Here is an 18,741-nt window from a genome sequence, read left to right as displayed (position 1 = left end):
AAACGATACGATAAAATGAACAATTGTTCTCACTTGATAAACCCCAAATAAGGAAACACTAAACAATAAAAAAAGATGTCATCAATTATCAAATTCCCATCTTCCATGTTTTGTGTCTATTCATCTTCTTCTTCTTCAATCAAATCATCAATTTTTCCAAAATCCATCTCTTTTCCCTCTAGCCATTTTAATAATTTCAAGAACCCTTTTTTGAACTGTAAAACTCCAATGGAAAATCAGAGTTTTTCAGTGTTATCTGCTTCTAAAGCTCAAAATGGAGGTGTAATTCAAGATTCTTCTTTTCAGGTTAATTTCATCAAACCCCTTGTGTATAATCATTGATTAGTTGTTGTTAATTATGGTATAATCTCATTACTATGTAGGATTTTATGGATTTTTTATGTGGTGTACTGGCTCATCTTATGATTAAAAAAAAAGGTTTTTTCTGTATAGTTTCATCTAGTAGCTGTTAAAAAGGAACAATCTTTTTGTTTATTTTAGCCTTTTAGGTTTGTATAAGTTTTTGTTTTTAACCCCAATAGCTCCTGCATTTTTGCTCCTATTTATAACCTGGTCGAGGGTACTTACCATTCGAGCAAAATGTTGCTTAATTGAGGACCCAATTCTTTTTGTGGGCCAATACTTTGGAAATATTTATATTGATATGGTTGTAGGGCATAATACAACAACATATTTGATGTAGTCCCACGAGTAGGGTCTAGGGAGGGTAGTGTGTACGCATAGCTTACCCCTATTTTGGAGGTAGTGAGGTCATTTCCGAGAGACCCTCGAACTCAAGAGAATTGGTTGTATGACACAATGAAAGGAAAAAAAAAAGTGATATACTAGTTGAGAATAGGTTTTAGATTTGTTAGAGAACTTCAAATATTATTATTATGATGATTATATGAAATGAGCTTAAATGAAGAAGTGGGACTGATATTGCCGACCCCGATTTGTTTGGGGCTGAGGTGTAATTGTTGTCGTCGTGTCCCGGTTGTAAGACCGGAATCTCAGTTTGCTCCAACACCATGTTGAATGAATTAGTTATTTTGAGCTTGCAACACTACTTTCATCTTCTAATAGGATTTAGTTTTTTCTTTTTTGAGTGATGTTGATTGACTAAATTTTTTGGATTTGAGTATTCAGGGAAGTGAATCATTCTTCAGGAGTGTATTGGGGAACATGGAAGCCATATATCTGAATAAAAACCCCACTGCTAAGGCTATTTTGGAGCTCGTTCGTTCTGCTGATGGTGATCAGATTTGCTATGATCATTTTGCATTTAGGACATTTGGGGTACGGTTGTTCTTCTTTAATGCAAAATTTGAGATGGAATCTGGAAAAACTTTGTTTATGTGAGCATACTAATAATTACATTTTTTTGTGGTGCTGATCACTGCAGGTAAATGGTCATGGCATTGATTCTATGTCAAAGTTCTTCTTGGATTTTGGTTACGAACGACGAGAAGAGTTGAGATTCCCTGCTAAGAAGTTGAAAGCTTTCTGGTTTTCTCCTCCGAAGGTTTCAACTTCCAGTCGTGGGAGTGGGGTTAATGGGCCATTGCCAAGAATATTTATATCCGAACTTCTTGTCGATCAGCTTAGTCCAGAAGCTCAGGTTTTTCATCAGCTAGTTGCTTTACATAGTTTTTTGTATGCTTTTAACTGAATAATTTCTGGTCTAATGAATGAATTTCACATTTCAAAAGTTCGGTTTTTTTTTTGTATGATATTTCTTTGAAATTTTATACCCCGTTTACTTTTCAAGTGTCTATTTATTTAGATATTCGACTTTAATCAGATATATTAGATTAAAATAAGACCAAGAAAGGGATATAGTTCAAAAGGTTTTGTAATTGTACTGATTTTAGTAGTCCTGATATCGCTGCACGGCACCTTGATGATAGCTTTTGCAGTCGAGGTATTGCTTTTACTTGGTACCTGACTTACTTTAACTGTTCTTGAATATGTTCCGAATTCAAATTTGATATATTTGGCATAGTGCAACATTTCAGACCTTTCAGTTCTTCAAAGTCACAACCTCTCAGAAGTAGAGAAAGAAATTTCATGTTTATCCTAGCTAACTTCTATTTTTCTCCAGTGAAGGTCACTTCTAAATAATCTCATAGATGGTCAACTTTTTAGTTACACGGATACTCATTTTTTTTCTTGTAGGAAATAATCAAAAAGTACACTAACATTTCACACTGCGGAAAAGAGTATGCTGCACTTGCAAGTGCATTCGGGATTTTGACATGGGAAAAACCCTCGTATTCGGAATTTCAACAACTGGCTAGGTACTGGGCATTTTCCTCCGCGTTTTAATTTCATGACGTATTTTATATGTCTTGCGCTAGCTCGTGGATCAAATTGAATAGTAACATTTCAATAGATTGTAGCTTACTGGTGTCATTTAGAGAGCGGGAATGATATTATACATCTCTAGCAGAATTCATACCATTTTACTTTTTTACAACCAACTGAACTATTCCGACACTAATTAATGAGCAGCATTGTCAAATTAATTATTGTTATTTCCGTGGTGATTGTTGAAATTGCTAGGGAGAGTGAGTATGCTGCCTGGACACTTGTCAATGGATATGCATTGAATCATGTTACCATATCTACCCATCGGTTGGCATCAAATCTGAGAAGCATCGGAAATCTAAATCAATTTATCGAAGAAAATGGTTTCAATTTGAACTCTGAAGGGGGTATTCTGAAGGGTTAGTATAAAGTAACTTTATGTATTACTCCTCTTTCCTTTTTTTTGGCAACTCTTTAATTTTAACTTTTCATTTGACACATTTTACATATCTTTAGTTTAAGACCACGAGGTTCAAAAGTTTTCTTTACTTTTCTTAAACTCCGTGGTAAGTCAAAACCAGGCAAACAAATTGAATCTGAGAGAGTAGTAATATTGCACACTTAATTGTAGCTGCATCATATCATATATAATGTAACTTTAAAGTACACTATTTATTTGCTTGCTTTTTGACTTAATCTGTTCTCAGTAAGTTCAGCGTTTATCAGTCCTGCAACCGTTCTGAAACCAAAATCTTGTAAACTCTTTTTATTAATACCTGTTAGTTCACCAGAAGTAAAAGGTTTTTCCCTGCCTGCAACTCCCAACTTACTGATTTTCTTCTTCCCAATATGCGCACCTGAATAAGTGTAAATTAGTACGTAGAAATAGGAAGATTACAGCTCTCGCTTTAATAAAACATTATGCTGTGATCTTCAAATTTTTGGAAACTAGACTAAGATGTTAGTCGATAAGGGATCTAAAGGACAAATCTTGGTGTATCTGTTTGGTACTTCAATGAATGAAATCCAGGTTGAAGAGCTTTTTGGTGCTGTGTTCTGTTACTTCTTTTTGCCTCAGAAAGTTAATGCTCATCATATTCAACTCAGAAAGTTATTGCTCATCATATTTTTGAATATTTGGAACATGTATTGACGTCATATAATTCATTTTCGTCAGAGGGAATCTTTTGATTTTGAGATCTTGTTCTTTTAAGAGATAACTGTTCTTTTTTAAATGGTCTCTGGATATTGCAAAGAAGTTTTGATTTTTCTCTTTCTCTCCAGTGAGCCCTGATGGTCTTTTGCTGCAAAGTTCAACTGTAGCAGATTCTACCTCTTTCGAATTTTCAGATGGCACTACAGAAGCAGTACCTTGTTCATACATTGAATTTGCTGAGCGACTTGTACTACCGCAATATAAAGATTTACCCACAGAAAAGGTTAGTTCTAATTATCTCTCAATTTTCTTGCATATTTCTCTGCAGTAAAAGCAATAAATCGATAACATGGACTTGGTTCGTCCAACACCTGTTTATAACCATAGACGAGAATAAAAATATGTGTCGTCGCCGTTTCATGTACCCTTTATGGCTGTTCAAATACTTATATGGCTATGTAATTGAATACAATGCTACTTATTCTTAAGCGCTTTAAAATGGAAACCATTTGTCTGTTGAGTTGAAAAACTAAAAAAGACATGTTTTGTGATTGGATTCGAACACATGCTTATTGTAATATCCTAATTCGAAGTGGTCTTGAGGTTTTGGTTCTATGCTTGGGGCTTAACTAAATTCCCAGTGTTGCATTTTGCATAGTATAAATCCATTTGTTTTACTTTCAAGTGAAAACCATATGGGAATTTAAGATTTATGCTTCTTTCAAAATCCTATGGTAACGTTAAGATGTAGCTTGAACATAAGCTAGATTTTTTACACTTCGATGAAACGCCTCTTTGATCAACAATATTTTGAAACTTTCTTAGGTGGAGGAGTTTCATAGGCGGGACGGGTTTGAAGTTGGAAATGCTGACAAGATATTTGAGAGTACATCCAAGGATCAATTAACCCGTCGTGCTGCATGAGAGCAAGCGCCAAGCAGTTGGACGTTTCGACTCTGTGAGCTAATTCTTGGCATGTTCAGCTGGATGACTACTCCAAGATTAACTGTTGGAAGAAGATGATATTGTAGTATTATTATCTGTAACTATCACAAATTTCCTCTTGGCATATACAGCTGATATGTCAAGAAATTAGTTTGGATGATGAGTAGATAGATGGACTAATTAAACACCAATATTGATGTAGTCAGAGCAAAAATAAAGTTGTCAATGCAATCCATCTTATGATTTTCTCTTGACAAATTGTAATGACAAGTGTAAGGTCCTTCACCCTTAGATAAAAAACAACACCACCAAAAGAGTTTTGGTGTTCGAAGCATTTCGTGTTTATATCGAATTTAAGATTCAAGTGTCACATCCTAAGGGGGTCTTAACACAACAATTAATGGTTGATTTCACAGTTTAAATTTTAAACCACGATCTATTGATCATACAAAGATAGCTTTACTGTTAGCATCAAAATTACCCTTCATTTTTTCCAATCACTAACAGAAACTGAAGACTTTCTTTGGTAGTGGTTATATGCTTAAAGGGGAAAAAAAGAGTATAACAGACTATACTGCATATATCGTTTCTGTTGGACAAATCTGACCATTTATCAAGAACAGACTATATAATTATTTGGTAAATGACCCTCTTTTTATTTCTCTTAAAACTTATGGACCTTTAAAATCGCAATCTTCTTATGAGACAATGTTAAAACGACAATTTAAAATTTTGTAAATAAGTCGTCCCAAACATATAACAACACTCTTTTAACATTTATCAATAAGGTTGACAAATATATGAGCAGACATTAAACCCGAATTTAACATATAATTTTCCGACCACTATATTTGCACAACTAAAAAGAGGAACTAGATCAAAATATAGGCCGAAAAATAGGAATATTTGCGAAAATCAGATGGCGGAGAGGTACATTCGACACAATATTTACTCCATGGACTTGAGCTCCGCTTACAATACATTCTTTTCAAGTGGGAGTTCAGCATTTTCAAAGATCACAACTTAAGTTAATTGTGCACTCCTTCCCTTTTGCCAGTTCATCTAACGACAAAACGGGAGGTGGCCAACAAAATATATTCATAGCTGGGGAGAAAACGAAAAGAATGGTAGAAACAGATTACTTGTCAAATCCAATAATACTAAGTTTTGCCGTTTGGTTTTGGTGAGTTCTGAGGGAATTGCTGATGGTATGGAGAAGCATGAGAACCATTTGGGATTGAAAGACTTCTAGGATGTTGTTGTCCATTCCTCGAGAACGATCCCTGTGTTCTAACGCCATTTTTGGTACTTGGACTTGATCCAACTCGGTCGGCTTGCATTGTCTGGAAATAGTAGGATGAGCTGGCCATGTCTTTAAGATTTGGTAATGGCTTCAAGGCTTCAACCACATCACTCATCATAGGTCTAGCTTTGGGATCACGGCTAAGGCAACGAGCGGCCAACTGTGCAGCTTTCTGAGCACCTTTTATTGAAAAATGACCTTCAAGTCTAGGATCTACCAATCTGTAAAACCTTCTTCTTTCACCAAGATGAGGTCGTGCCCATTCAACAAGGTTGTGCTCCCCATTTGGTCGGTTCTTGTCCATCGATCTCCTACCTGTTATCATTTCAAGTAGAACTACACCAAAACTGTAGACGTCACTCTTTGACGTTAGATGCCCTGAGACAAATGAGTAGGACAAATTACAATCAGTAAGAGAGGTACTTACCAGCCATCCTATGAAAGTTTTAGTCAACAAACATCAAACATATTGAAAATTCTTCAACTGTGACTCAGGTTATGGAGTTGTACAGAAAGGTATTCAAAGCAAGTTTGGTGTTTTGAGCAGAATAATCTCCAACTAGATTAGACTTAAAAGTGCCACATAATATTGATAAACTGGAGTCAACAATAAGGGTAACTATTGTAGGAATTATGAGATCTCAGCCCTACCTGTCATCACATACTCAGGGGCTGCATAACCATACGTTCCCATGACACGTGTGGAAACATGTGTTTTATCACCCTCAGGACCATCTTTGGCAAGGCCAAAATCAGAAAGTTTGGCATTGTAATCCTGAGAGAAGAGTATTTAGAGAAAAAAAAACTCAAAGAGGAAAGGTCTTTCTTTTTTCCAATGTATTGAAACATACCGCGTCTAGTAGAATGTTGGATGTTTTGAAATCACGGTATATTACTGGTCTTTCTGCTTCCTCATGAAGAAAAGCAAGACCTTTTGCAGCACCCAGAGCAATCTTCATGCGGATAGACCAAGGAAGAGGCATGGATCCTGCACATAAAAGCTTTATTAGCAGAGAATATGATGAACATAAAGATTTTCTGCAGAAATTACAATATATTAACATAATGATTTGCACTAAAATTTCAGACGAGTAGGCACTATCACTAAACTTATTCAGACAGCATTCTTAAGTGGGGGAAAGGAAAATTATAGAAGTCTTCATCTTTTGGTTATTCTACTGAGCACGGAAAAAGAGAAACCAGGAAATATACGTATGATATCATTTATCTTCACCATGAAACACCTCCCCACAATTTCACTTTCATCTTTCTAGCCCATGGCTACATGCATTATGTATTGTGTGTAGTAGAGAATCTGGATGCCTGTGGTCAGGGCCGAGCTCAAATTAGTACAATCTCCCAAAAAACAGAAGTTGAACCTGAAGTTTTGAGCTCAGTTATATACAACAAACATCATCACTTTTCAAGATTATCACTTAGAAGTGAAACATATTTCAAAGGAGGAACCTCTAGTACGTCTCACTATTTAAGCATTATTTATACTTGGTTTGCAGGCAGTTGATACTCTAAAGAACCACATTTGACTTGATACACCATTGAAATGTTTTAAAGAGAAAAACCAAAACAAGAGAAAGAGCAGCACAATCACTCAAACCACTGCAGGATCCTTCTAAACCACCGAGTCTGCAAGGCCTCAATCATATCTAGCATGGTATCTACTTCATTTACAATGGCCATGTTGCACCAAAAAGCTAGCAAAGATATACAATTTTGTTTAACACTATGTATGTTGCTATGTTTGCCTTCAAAAATTCAATTTTTTTCCCCATCCAAAAATTGTCTAAGTGATGATTGGGATAGTATTCCAAAGCTTTTGAGTCTTCCTATTTAGAGCAGCTATAAGAAATCCAAAACTGAGTGAGGCATTGTCCATGACATGTCCAAAATGGCAAAAAGCATGCTTCAAATCCAATAAGTGACCTCACATAAAGTGCAACATGTAAATCCCAGTAAAAGATTTCTCTAACATTTTATGGGACGAAATTCTAGAAAACGATGAAAAATCTTCAATCAAGCTTCTTTATCCTACTAAATCAACCGAGACATATTCTTCTTCCTGTCTTGAAAAAGTGGTAACTAAACCTACCAAATGTAATGTAGGACTAACAGAAATGATAAGTCCCAGAAGAAAATAACAAAGGAAAACTATAAAAAGTTTCTTCCTTAAATCATATATCCCATAGGTCCTTCAGCTGCCCATGGCTTTAATCTGGTATTAACATGTGCAAGAAAATCTAATAACCCAACTAACACTTCTATGTAATCCTGCATCACTTCAATCTGGGAATAAACAATGAGCAATGATCTGATTATATATCAATGGTTGCCTTGCTAATGGGGATATCCCATTTACCATTTGGATTTCAAAATTTACAAGGCTTAGTTACATTACATCATAGTAAATCTTCTATTAAAAAAATAGATTTATCGCATGCTACAATAGCTTTAGAGCTTACAGAGAACCCAAGCTCTATTCCACAGGTAGAGACCTTATGGAACTAAAGCAACGCTAACACATGATACCAGCAATATGCATGTTAATAGTTGGTGTTTCCACTTACTCTTGCAAGATTAGCTAGTGTATTCAGAAAATGCTCAATAATATGGACAACATATTACTCGAAGATCCACTAACAATGTTTTTTCCTTTTTCAAAGATTGATCAGAAGCAAATATATTCAAGAATACAAAAATGAAGAGTCAGTTACATACTCCTGAACAGATGATTTTCCAAGCTTCCTCGAGGCATAAATTCATAAACTAACAGTCTCTGATCATCTTCAATGCAGTAACCAATCAGTTTAACCAAATTAGGGTGAACAAGATCACCCAGGAAATTCACTTCAGCCTGTCAAATGGACAACACTTAATACAAAACCAAAAATGAAAGTAAAAAGAAAAAGAAGATAAATACAGAATTAAGGTTTAATAAATAAAAGAAGAGAGCTGCAAACCAGCCATTCTTTGTGACCCTGAAGTCCATCATGATTCAGTGTTTTCACAGCAACAGTAAGCCCTGTCCCTGGTTTAACAGGTGCTGTGCCATTCTCTTCGATCCACCCCTTGAAGACACATCCGAAACCCCCTTCACCAAGAAGGGACTCTGGTCTGAAGTTTCTTGTTGCCAACTTCAAATCGTTAAATGCGAACTTTCGAAGCCGAGAAGAAACTTTAAGCTCCTCTTCAAGTTTGGAGGTGGATGAATTACTTTCCGCATTGCTGGTAGTTGTAGATGAAATAATTGGTGCAACAGGTTGGTCTCTGCTTGTGTTCGTAGATTTACTTTCTGCTAAAGCAATGCAAGAAGTTAGAACATAGGTAGATTTATCTTAAATGAAAAGATAAGAAGTTAGAACTGGTTTTTCCTAAAACAAAGCTTTTAAACAGGGCAAAAATTCAACAGCTTTTCTTCTAATAGCTTATTGCTTTTTTCTGCTACTTATTTCTGAGTTTCAATTAGATAGCAATTGTGATAGTTTTGCTATGCCGTTGCATAACTCATCCTTGGTGATTAATAAAATGTTAGTAACAAAAAGAAAAGGGTTTAAATAACTACAAGCAAAATGCATACACGATGCTAGTATTGGCATAATAAGAGCTACAAGTTCACAAGTATTCCAGCAGAAAATAAGTCCACAAGGTCATCAATTATTTATCGTTATGTTATCGTCATGTCAAGAGATCTATGACTTCAACTGCATAGTTATTTTGTAAAAATATTTGGTTGATTCTCCTATCAATTATAGATAGTTCGTGTGATTAAAAAAAAGGACATTGAACCTAACTCAACCTTAAAAGCTAGCTCAATCGGTGAATATTATATAAGACCATACAAAGAGACAACAACCCCCTAATGCCAAGAACTGGACTTTGTAGCATGGACATAACATGGGTGCCCAACATTGGAAAAACACAACAACGGTGAAGGTGTGGCGCTGATGCCATGATAAGAAAACGGACCTTGAACCTAACTCAACCCCCGAAAGTAAGCTCATAAGGTGATAATTATAAGAAGGCAACAGTTCAACAATTTAACATCCACAAACAAATTTGCATTTTTTTATGCTAGAATTTTTCTAATTTGCATTACTGAAGCCAGCAACCTAAAAAGGGGAGATATTAACTACTATTGCAACCACAATACTGTCCTCATACAGTGAACTAGCGTTAGCAATCACTAACTTGGAAAGACCCGCAAGAACACCAAAAGACAGAAACCCAAAGACTAGGGCAAGAAGGGTGCTAAATCAACCCTAAAGTCAGCTCAAAGTTCTCTCATTTGTGAGATAATTGCTCCCCTTGCGGGAGTCATATTCACAGAGAATAAGGATGGGGATGGTATATAAAAGAACAGTGTTGTTTAGGTGATTGCAAATTAAGTGGCTCTTTCAGCTTCACATTATACAAGTTAATTCTTAATTTTTGGCTATCGAATTAGGCCATCCACATGCAAACATACAAGTAAAGAAAACCCAACCACAGCGACAGAAATTAGCTGCTTAGTTGCACCAACATTTCAATGAGAATACTGACATTATCACCCTAACAAAAAATGTGCCTTTGTAAATGGATGTTTGAGAACAGCTTTCGAGTTTTACACGGGAAAGGCCTCTAGCAATTTTCCAATTTCAGCTTCCATCTTGAAATTTTTTAGTGTGCCCCCATTATTACCCTTTTGAGTTAACATCATCAACTACTACACAAGAAATATGTGCAAGCCAACTTTCCACCTCTATTTATCAACAAGTGATTAAATAACAACTTACCAATCTCAAAAGGCATTTCAGTAGATAAAAGCATGAGACTAACACTTCAATAACGAAAACACTAGACATAATAAGACTATAAAGCAAATTTCTCCAAAGAATTCAAAGAACAGAAGGTAATTAGACTTTCAAATCATAACATTTTTCATGCAACTTTTATTCAAAGTGAGCAAAGAGTTACCACAGTGAGTGCTGATGCCACTGATGGAGCTATCAACTTTAGATCTTGAAGAAATACAGCTACCAATAAACCACAACTTAGTCCAACATCCAGTTTCCTCTTCAGCAACCTCTTTCTTCTTCTTCCCCTTTGATTTCTCTACATCCCAAGACTCCCCCTTTTCACCATCACCACCTAATCCCATATTTTGCAATACCTAAAATCAAACTCAAATATCATGAAAACCCCACCAACAACCCAATTTTCAACCCCACCTCCCTCCCACCCACCCTCATCAAGCTCCTCAACTCCAAAAAAATGTCAACTTTTCTCTACTCTTCACCTTAAAATCACCAAAAACCCCTAAAATCAAACAAATAATCAAAACCCAACTTCCCTAAATTCACTCAAAAGAAGGAAATACACAAAGGGGCAAAAGAAATTTCCAAAAATATTCACCCCACTTCTCCAAGACTCAATTTTTCAACAACCCCAGAAGAATAAAAGCAAAAAACAGATAAAATAGCTCAGACCCAACTGAAAAAATCAAGAAAATATGACATTCAAAGTCTCAAAAAGAGCTAAACTTTGATTCAGATCACATGCTTTGTTGTCTTGACCTTACAAAGCAAAAAACTTGGAAGCACCAAACACTGTGGAAGCAAAGCTGGAATCAGATAATCCCACTTCAAAAAAGTGCAACCCCCAAAAATGTCTGCTCCCTCAAAGATATTGAAATCTCAACAAAAGACTCAAATATTCTGAGTGCTGACCAGTTCTTGGCTTCTCACAATAGGAAAAAGTAAAAAAGGAAAAAACAAAAATACAAAAGAAATGATATTTTATTTATATATAAATTCACCCATAGTATATATTTATAACTAATATGGAATATATGTTTGTGTGGGGGTATATATTATAATAAAGGCAGATTATTACTCCTTCATTCTATCTCGTATTATTTATCCACTTTCTCTTTTACACGTTCACCTTTTTCAATATGCTCTAAATTCATATTTAGTTATTTTGTCTTATATTACTTATTCACTTTCTCTTTTACATATTCACTTTTTTCAATATGCTCTAAATTCATGTTCAGTCGTTCTGTCTCATATTACTTATCCATCTTCTCTTTTACATGTATGTTTTTTTCTCAATACGCTCTAAATTCATATTCTGTCGTTCCATCTTATATTACTTATCCACTTCCTTTTTTACATGTTAGCTTTTCACAATACGCTCTAAATTCATGTTCAGTACAGTAATAACGAAAAAACTTATTTAATACTTTAAAATATTTATAATTTCTAAAAAAAAAAAAGATAAGATGGAAAAAAATTAAATTAATCCTATCTTAATTTTACAAATTAATAATAATTTGAAATATACATTTAATAATAATTGGAAAAATGAAAAAATGAAACTATAAATAAAATTAAATTAAATTTATGAATTATCGGCGCTCTTTGCCTTTTTTCTTGCAATAGAATCGAAGACCGAGAAAAGCAAAATCGGAGAGCTGACCGGAAAATACGGTCAGGAATGTTGAGCTGCCCGAATGCCCATGTGGAAGTTGACGGTATTTAAGGAGTATTTTGGAATGAGATAAAATGTTTTTTTTATTAAAAAATATTTTACCATGAAAAGCATCTTATCTTATAAAAATATTTATTTGATTATTTAGTAGTAATTGATAGGAGCTAAAGACGTGTAACATATGCTTTTCTTGGTTCAAATTTATATGATGGTGTTATATTTGAATTTTATGAAAAATAAATAAAATAAATTTATATAACAGTATTGTCTGTTATTTTTGTACTAGATTATTTTATTATGTTATTCTAGTCATGATTTTTTATCTTCGAAATACCTAGATATGTTTTCTGTAGTATTTTATCATAACTCTTCATTTTTCTTATTTATTTTTTCGACCTATGTTTAAATTTTAGTTCGAGGCAAAAATCTATCAAAAATAATCTCGTTATAGCTATGTACAACTGAAAATAAAGGTGATATATGAGTGGTAATTCAGGTATTTCGCATAGAGAATGTGACGGTGCGGGACCCACTTGTTGACGTGTCAATTTACTGCTTGCCAACTGTGATAGTGCTATTTCTTTTCTTATTATTTTTGTTTACTTTTTATTCACTATTTTATTTGATGTATTAAATAATACGTGCTCCATAATTTTTAGGAAAAAAATGTTTATTTACCAAAAAAAAATCTTATATATAGTAATTTTGGTATTACATAATTTTTATTTGATACTAATATCTTTAGTTTTTATTATACATTTTATTCAGTATTATTTTATATTTGACAAATCATAACTTTAATATTTTTTAAATAAATATTTTCCCCTAAAAATTATGTAACATATAAGATTATTTTAATAGAAAAGGGTTATATTTTCCCTTTGTCGTATTTTTTTATAACCCTTAGCAAATATAAGCTTTTTCTAAGAGTACAAAAGCAAATATGACCCTTTTCCGAAGATACTAAATAAAATAATGAATAAAAAATAATATCAGCATAATTATTATCAACATATAAAATTACACTAAATATATTATTATCGTAATCTCAAACATTATCTATACCTCCTATTTAATAGTACTATTTATATATACTCAATCAAACGAAGCCTCTTTTTTAAATGTGCTCTTTGAGGATTTTAATAAATTATATATATTTGAAAGAAGTTGATTATTTATTCCTATACCATCTCAAAAAAAAAAGTTTTTGGAGATATTATAACTCTCCAACCTTCTCAATATTAATTGGTATTAGATCAAATAACATCGTGATCTTGTTTAATTTAGATTATTTCATCTTATTTAATTAGTCCTTTGATTAAATCAATGATTCGATCTCTTAATCATACATCGTGTTTGAGTAAGCGCTAATGACTAATTTAACCAATTTTTAGCTTGCAAATATCATATTTTAATTATTATTATAAGAAGTCATAGTATTATTATAAGGTCACTTATCCGTTAAAAAATTAAATAAGGATGAAGTAGATTATGCCTTAAAATTCTATCGTTTACCAAGCAAACAAATCTATATGATGCTCAAATAGTAAACACTTTCCACTTTTAATTTTAAGAATGTAAGATTGTGAATCCAAGTTTTTACCAAAAGTCGAATTATTATTATAATTATAATATTATTATTAATATTTATTTATTTTTGTAAATATGGTGTGCGTCTAGCTTACATGTACCTCAATGTAGGCACCAAATATCTATCAAAACTTGGACAAATGAGAAGAATTCACTTAATATTTTTATTTTTATGGAAAATAAATCGATGATATTCAATTCTGAGTGATCCCTTCAACAATTAATAGGTCACTCTCACCAACGAGAGTTGTGGTAGAGTGGTAAGTATTCATTCATCCTTAATCAAAGGTCTTGAATTCGAGTAATACCGAGTGAAAACAAAAAAAATTACTAGGTCACTCTTATGATAAGATTTTTCTTATATTCAAAATAAGTGGCTAATTAATGATATAACCAAATCCCAAAGGTACCGTGTTGGATAAAATATCCCTAACTCATCAAATGTTATAGTATTATTCGAAGGAGCTAAAATTATAATTAAAAAAAATAGTTTATTAAGTACTAAAACTTTATTTAAAAATAGACAAAGCAATTAAAATTTTGTAAAAATTGAGCGAATTTGGTGATGACTCGTATATTTTAATCAATTTCAGCAGAAATAACTTTTGATCGGATTAATAAATCGGTCATTTTATTAACTCAACTTATTTTGCTCCGCTCAAATTTAGTCTAATCCATTCATTTTACCCCACTAATATATATTATATATTATTTGTATTAGTTTAAAAGTTGGGATATAAGTATATAAATTAACGGATGGTTTGGATTAGACTATTATTATTATATTTGTTAATTAGTAATTTTTAGTATTTAATCTTGAAGTGATATTGAAAATACTAATCTGAAGGTATGATTGTACTGAAATATTATTTCTACTCTCTAAATCTGTAACTTTCACATTTAAAAAATATATATATATATATTATCAAAGAAAAGCTCACGTTTACAATTTTTCCACCACTTGCTTAAAATAGTTTTGGGTAGTTTGCACAAAAGGAATACTTTGGTGTTTGTATTTAAATTTTGTCTTTATTGGATAACTCTTAAATCATATCAGATCGTAATAACTATCATAATCATAAAACGAATCAACTTATATCTCAGAAAAAATATATCATTCATCTTGCTCGTAACAAAAAATTAATTAATCACTCTTATTTTAGCAAGAAATAAAAAAATAACAATAAAGAAAGTGGCTCATAAATACCCAGTGGCGGAGCCACATGAAGTTGTGTAGCTAGACTAATTTTTTTTTTTTATGTATATATATTACATATTGACTCCTTGACTTCTACGCGATTTTACTTCTTTATATTTTGACACCCCTTTGTCAAAGTTCTGGCTCCGCCATTGTATATACCCTTACCGTTATATAAACGGCTCACATATACCCATACTGTTACAAAATGAGCTCATATATACCCTTCATTTAACGGAAGTGAAAAATTTAGTTTTAAATTTATATTTTTGACTTTTAATTTTCTTAAAAATTATTTAGGGGTATATATGATTCTTCTAGCAAAGTTCAAGGTATATTTAATCTTTTTTAATTATTTTTGACTTCTTTTATTATAATTATTTGAGTTTCTTATTCTTATTTTATTTTTTTCTTTCATTCCTTAGTGTAAAGAAAAAAATTTAAAACTATTTTTTGTGGCTATATTATAATTTAAAATTACTTTTTTTTTTGTCTATACTGTAATTTAATTTTTGTATTTGAAGAAAAAAATTTGGTCATCTATAATAAGTTTTACAAGAATATTAGTGAAACATAAATAAATTTGACCATCAAAATAATAAATCTAAATTAGTCATTGAAACAAAAAAAATAAATAATAATAATAAAAAAAATAAAAATAAATAATATATATATATATGTTTGAGGAGGATTAAATATACTCATATGGGATTATATATATATATTTAAATAAAAAAAATTTTAACCTGAAATTAATTTTTTTCATTTCCGTTAGAGGAAAAGGGTATACGTGAGCCATTTGTATATAAGTAGGGTATATATGAGTCACTTTCATAACGAGGGGTATATCAATTCTAAATGACAAAGTTGGGATTATATCAAACCCTTTTCCCTAAAGTAAATAACAATCTCGCAAAAACTCTCCGAATAATCTCTACCATAATTTTCTTTTAACATATCAACTCAAATACGCATCTAAAGGCCTACCAAATAAATTCATCTTACAACAAATTCAAACCATTAGCTAAGTAGTCAATATTCTAGAATATAAAATCATTAACCGTACAGTACTTGATAAGCTTATAAATTAGGTCAATACTATTTTTTTCTTTCTTTGCACAATAGAAAATATTAAACATTACACTCGTTCATAACCTATAGTAATATTTGTCACGAATAAAAACTCCATATCTTTGATCATTTCGTTTCATATTAGCAACTCTTTTTTATATTTATGATCTTCAGTTATTTATCAAAAAAATTTCTCTCAAACTGTAAATGATATTTATCTATATATATGATTTTTTAATTAGGTCAATATTAGTATGAGTATCTAAAGGGTGTTTATAAATCAGGGGCGGCTCTATGCTTTGGAAAATAAGGCCTTTGCCTTAGGCCCCTAAATTTCGGGGGCCTCAAATTTTTGTCAAGAATGAATTATGTGTTAAATTTTTTATAGAAAAATTAATTATTTATGATAAAAAAATAAATATTTTTTTAAAATAAATTATTTATCCACTTTAACATCTTTTGTACTTTGTTAAAAATAAGAATTAATAGTGAAAAATGTTGAACAAAGTGAATTATAAATTCTTTTTTATTTCTTTTTAAATTTTAGTTTCAAGCATTACTATAAGCATATTAAAATGAGGTATACCAAGTCATCAACTTCTTGAGTCAAATTTTATGGTTCTAACTCTTACCTTTATTTAATATTTATCAACTTATTACTTATAGCATTATGTTAACAATACATGTAATAATTGCCTCACTTAAAAGATGTTTTTCAATGTTGAGTTGATAAAATCTTACCTAAAACTAGTAACTGAAAAAACAGTATTAAGTACTAATAATTTTCATCTAAATAGTATAAAAAAATTTTATGAATAAATACGTATATGAAGTGTATTTATATTTTAGACCACGAATTGAAATTTTGCTTTAGGCCCCCAATTATGTTGAACCGCCCCTGTTATAAATAAGGATAATTTAAGAAAAGAATTAATAAAGTTATCCTAAAGTGTGAGAAAAACTAATGAGAAGCAAATATCAAAACAAGAAGACCTTTTTTTATTTTATTATTTTTATAATATATGTGTGACATATATAGCCACTTAAAATTCTTATTTGTTTAATTTAATCAAGACATGACACATATACTTTTAATGGTGCGGCTAATTGTCAACTCTTTTATGTTCACATTACTTTTGTCTTAGTTTCAAACAGTAATAATCTTCAACAATAACCTAACATTATTGAAAACTTAGTACTAATATATGATGATCTGTCCTTATACTTGTCAACAACATAGACGAAATTAATACTTCATTATATATAAGTAAAATCTCACTAAATTAATATAGATGGGATCATAAAATATTATTATTTTAAGATGAAGATGTATTATTTAATTAATAAATTAATGTATTTATTAATTTAAAGAGTGTTTCGACATAGTAAAATGCGTTGGGGATGAAATCTCAGAAAATTTAATAAATAAACTCACTCATGAAAACGCTATTCATGAAACATAACACAATAGAATCATATTTCACTAAATTGTCTTAGATATATTTGTACTTTTAAAGAATTATTAATTTATAATATTAATGTGACCATATAATTATATAGGGGTCTTCTTAAAATATATTATCTTATTGAAATGAGTGATTTTTTTCGTTGGCCCAAGTTGGGACCGGAGGAAAATATTATCTTAGAAAGATTATTAATTAACCGAGTATTAATTTAGTGAGGTTTTACTGTGTAATAATTTAGTGTAATTTTTCATGGATATATAAATATAATTAATAATTATATATACAATAAGGTTTTAGTCAGAAATGAAGTTGGAATCAATAATTTGCAAAGGTGTTACATATAAACATTATTTAGTGACCACTAATTAAGGCTTCTTGTGCAATTAATCATCTTGATTGAATATGTTTCAAAAGATGGAGGATAAAATTAGACTAGTTTGTTCATGTCTCACATTGACTAATTAAGGTATGGAGCATGAACTCCTTATATGATCCTCAATAATTCTATTCAAGCTAACTTTTGAAATTGAGTTAGATTTAAGATTCATTTTTAAAAAAAATCACAAATCACCTGTATAATGGAGCATAGCGCAATACTAATTCAATCTGAGGTGTGAGGCGAAAATTTTATGAATATTTAATTTTAAATATTTAATATTAAATTTAATCAAAAATGTCAAACGTATCTCAGTTTTATCTTTTAAAACATTGATTCTGCTTATTATGTAGCATGAAATTATAAATAAAGGGTTATTATAATCGAAACGTGGCTAAAATTACAATATTAATTTTGTCAAAGGAAACAAAAAACCACCTTAATTTAATTTTTCTGTTACTCTACTTATGGCCCAATTAGCTCTTCTTCTAATGCATAGGTCAAATTTATCTTTTATCGATCGGCTGAGTTTGATGTAGCGCGCGTGGTATCCTAAAAAAAGTGTTCATATACTGAACTTATCTAATATTATTTACATTTATTATATAATTTGTGAATTATTATACAAAAATAAATTTATCTAATATGCACATGAAGAATAACGATTGCAAGTTTGCCTTCAATTGTCAAAAACTTATAGAAGAAAGAAATTGGACAACTATAGTGAATGGAAATTAAAATGTGAACTCTATATGGGGAAATCTCGTAAAAGTGGAGCATTTTTTTTTATCATCAATGTTTGACTAAATGAGATGAAATATGTTTTTTTTAATAAATATAATT

The 18,741-nt window shown here is 31.4% G+C and overlaps 2 protein-coding genes across 3 annotated transcripts; one reads left to right on the top strand and one right to left on the bottom strand.

Moving 5' to 3' along the window:
• The first annotated feature begins 12 nt into the window (after window positions 1-12).
• On the top strand, window positions 13-4,665 carry LOC125830813 (uncharacterized). Its single transcript, XM_049509987.1, has 7 exons — window positions 13-306; window positions 1,150-1,299; window positions 1,406-1,621; window positions 2,179-2,300; window positions 2,566-2,729; window positions 3,595-3,749; window positions 4,292-4,665. Exons 1-7 carry the CDS (start codon window positions 76-78, stop codon window positions 4,388-4,390), a joined length of 1,137 nt encoding a protein of 378 aa, XP_049365944.1. The 5' UTR covers window positions 13-75; the 3' UTR covers window positions 4,391-4,665.
• A 661-nt stretch (window positions 4,666-5,326) lies between these two features.
• Window positions 5,327-11,498, bottom strand: LOC125830687 (serine/threonine-protein kinase PBL34-like). 2 transcript variants are annotated; one of them, XM_049509867.1, is made up of 6 exons: window positions 10,683-11,498; window positions 8,690-9,024; window positions 8,448-8,583; window positions 6,566-6,702; window positions 6,366-6,489; window positions 5,327-6,092 (listed from the first exon to the last, which is right to left on the bottom strand). In XM_049509867.1, exons 1-6 carry the CDS (start codon window positions 10,864-10,866, stop codon window positions 5,572-5,574), a joined length of 1,437 nt encoding a protein of 478 aa, XP_049365824.1. In that variant the 5' UTR covers window positions 10,867-11,498; the 3' UTR covers window positions 5,327-5,571. The 2 variants fall into 2 exon arrangements, with proteins under 2 accessions (XP_049365824.1, XP_049365825.1); XM_049509868.1 differs by having other exon boundaries at window positions 8,690-9,021.
• Between the last annotated feature and the right edge of the window lie 7,243 nt (window positions 11,499-18,741).

This window comes from Solanum verrucosum, unplaced genomic scaffold (assembly GCF_900185275.1).
Source record: "Solanum verrucosum unplaced genomic scaffold, falcon-dt-bn FXZP01000154.1, whole genome shotgun sequence".
NCBI lineage: Eukaryota > Viridiplantae > Streptophyta > Magnoliopsida > Solanales > Solanaceae > Solanum > Solanum verrucosum.
This window is presented reverse-complemented; position numbering and strand designations above follow the sequence as displayed.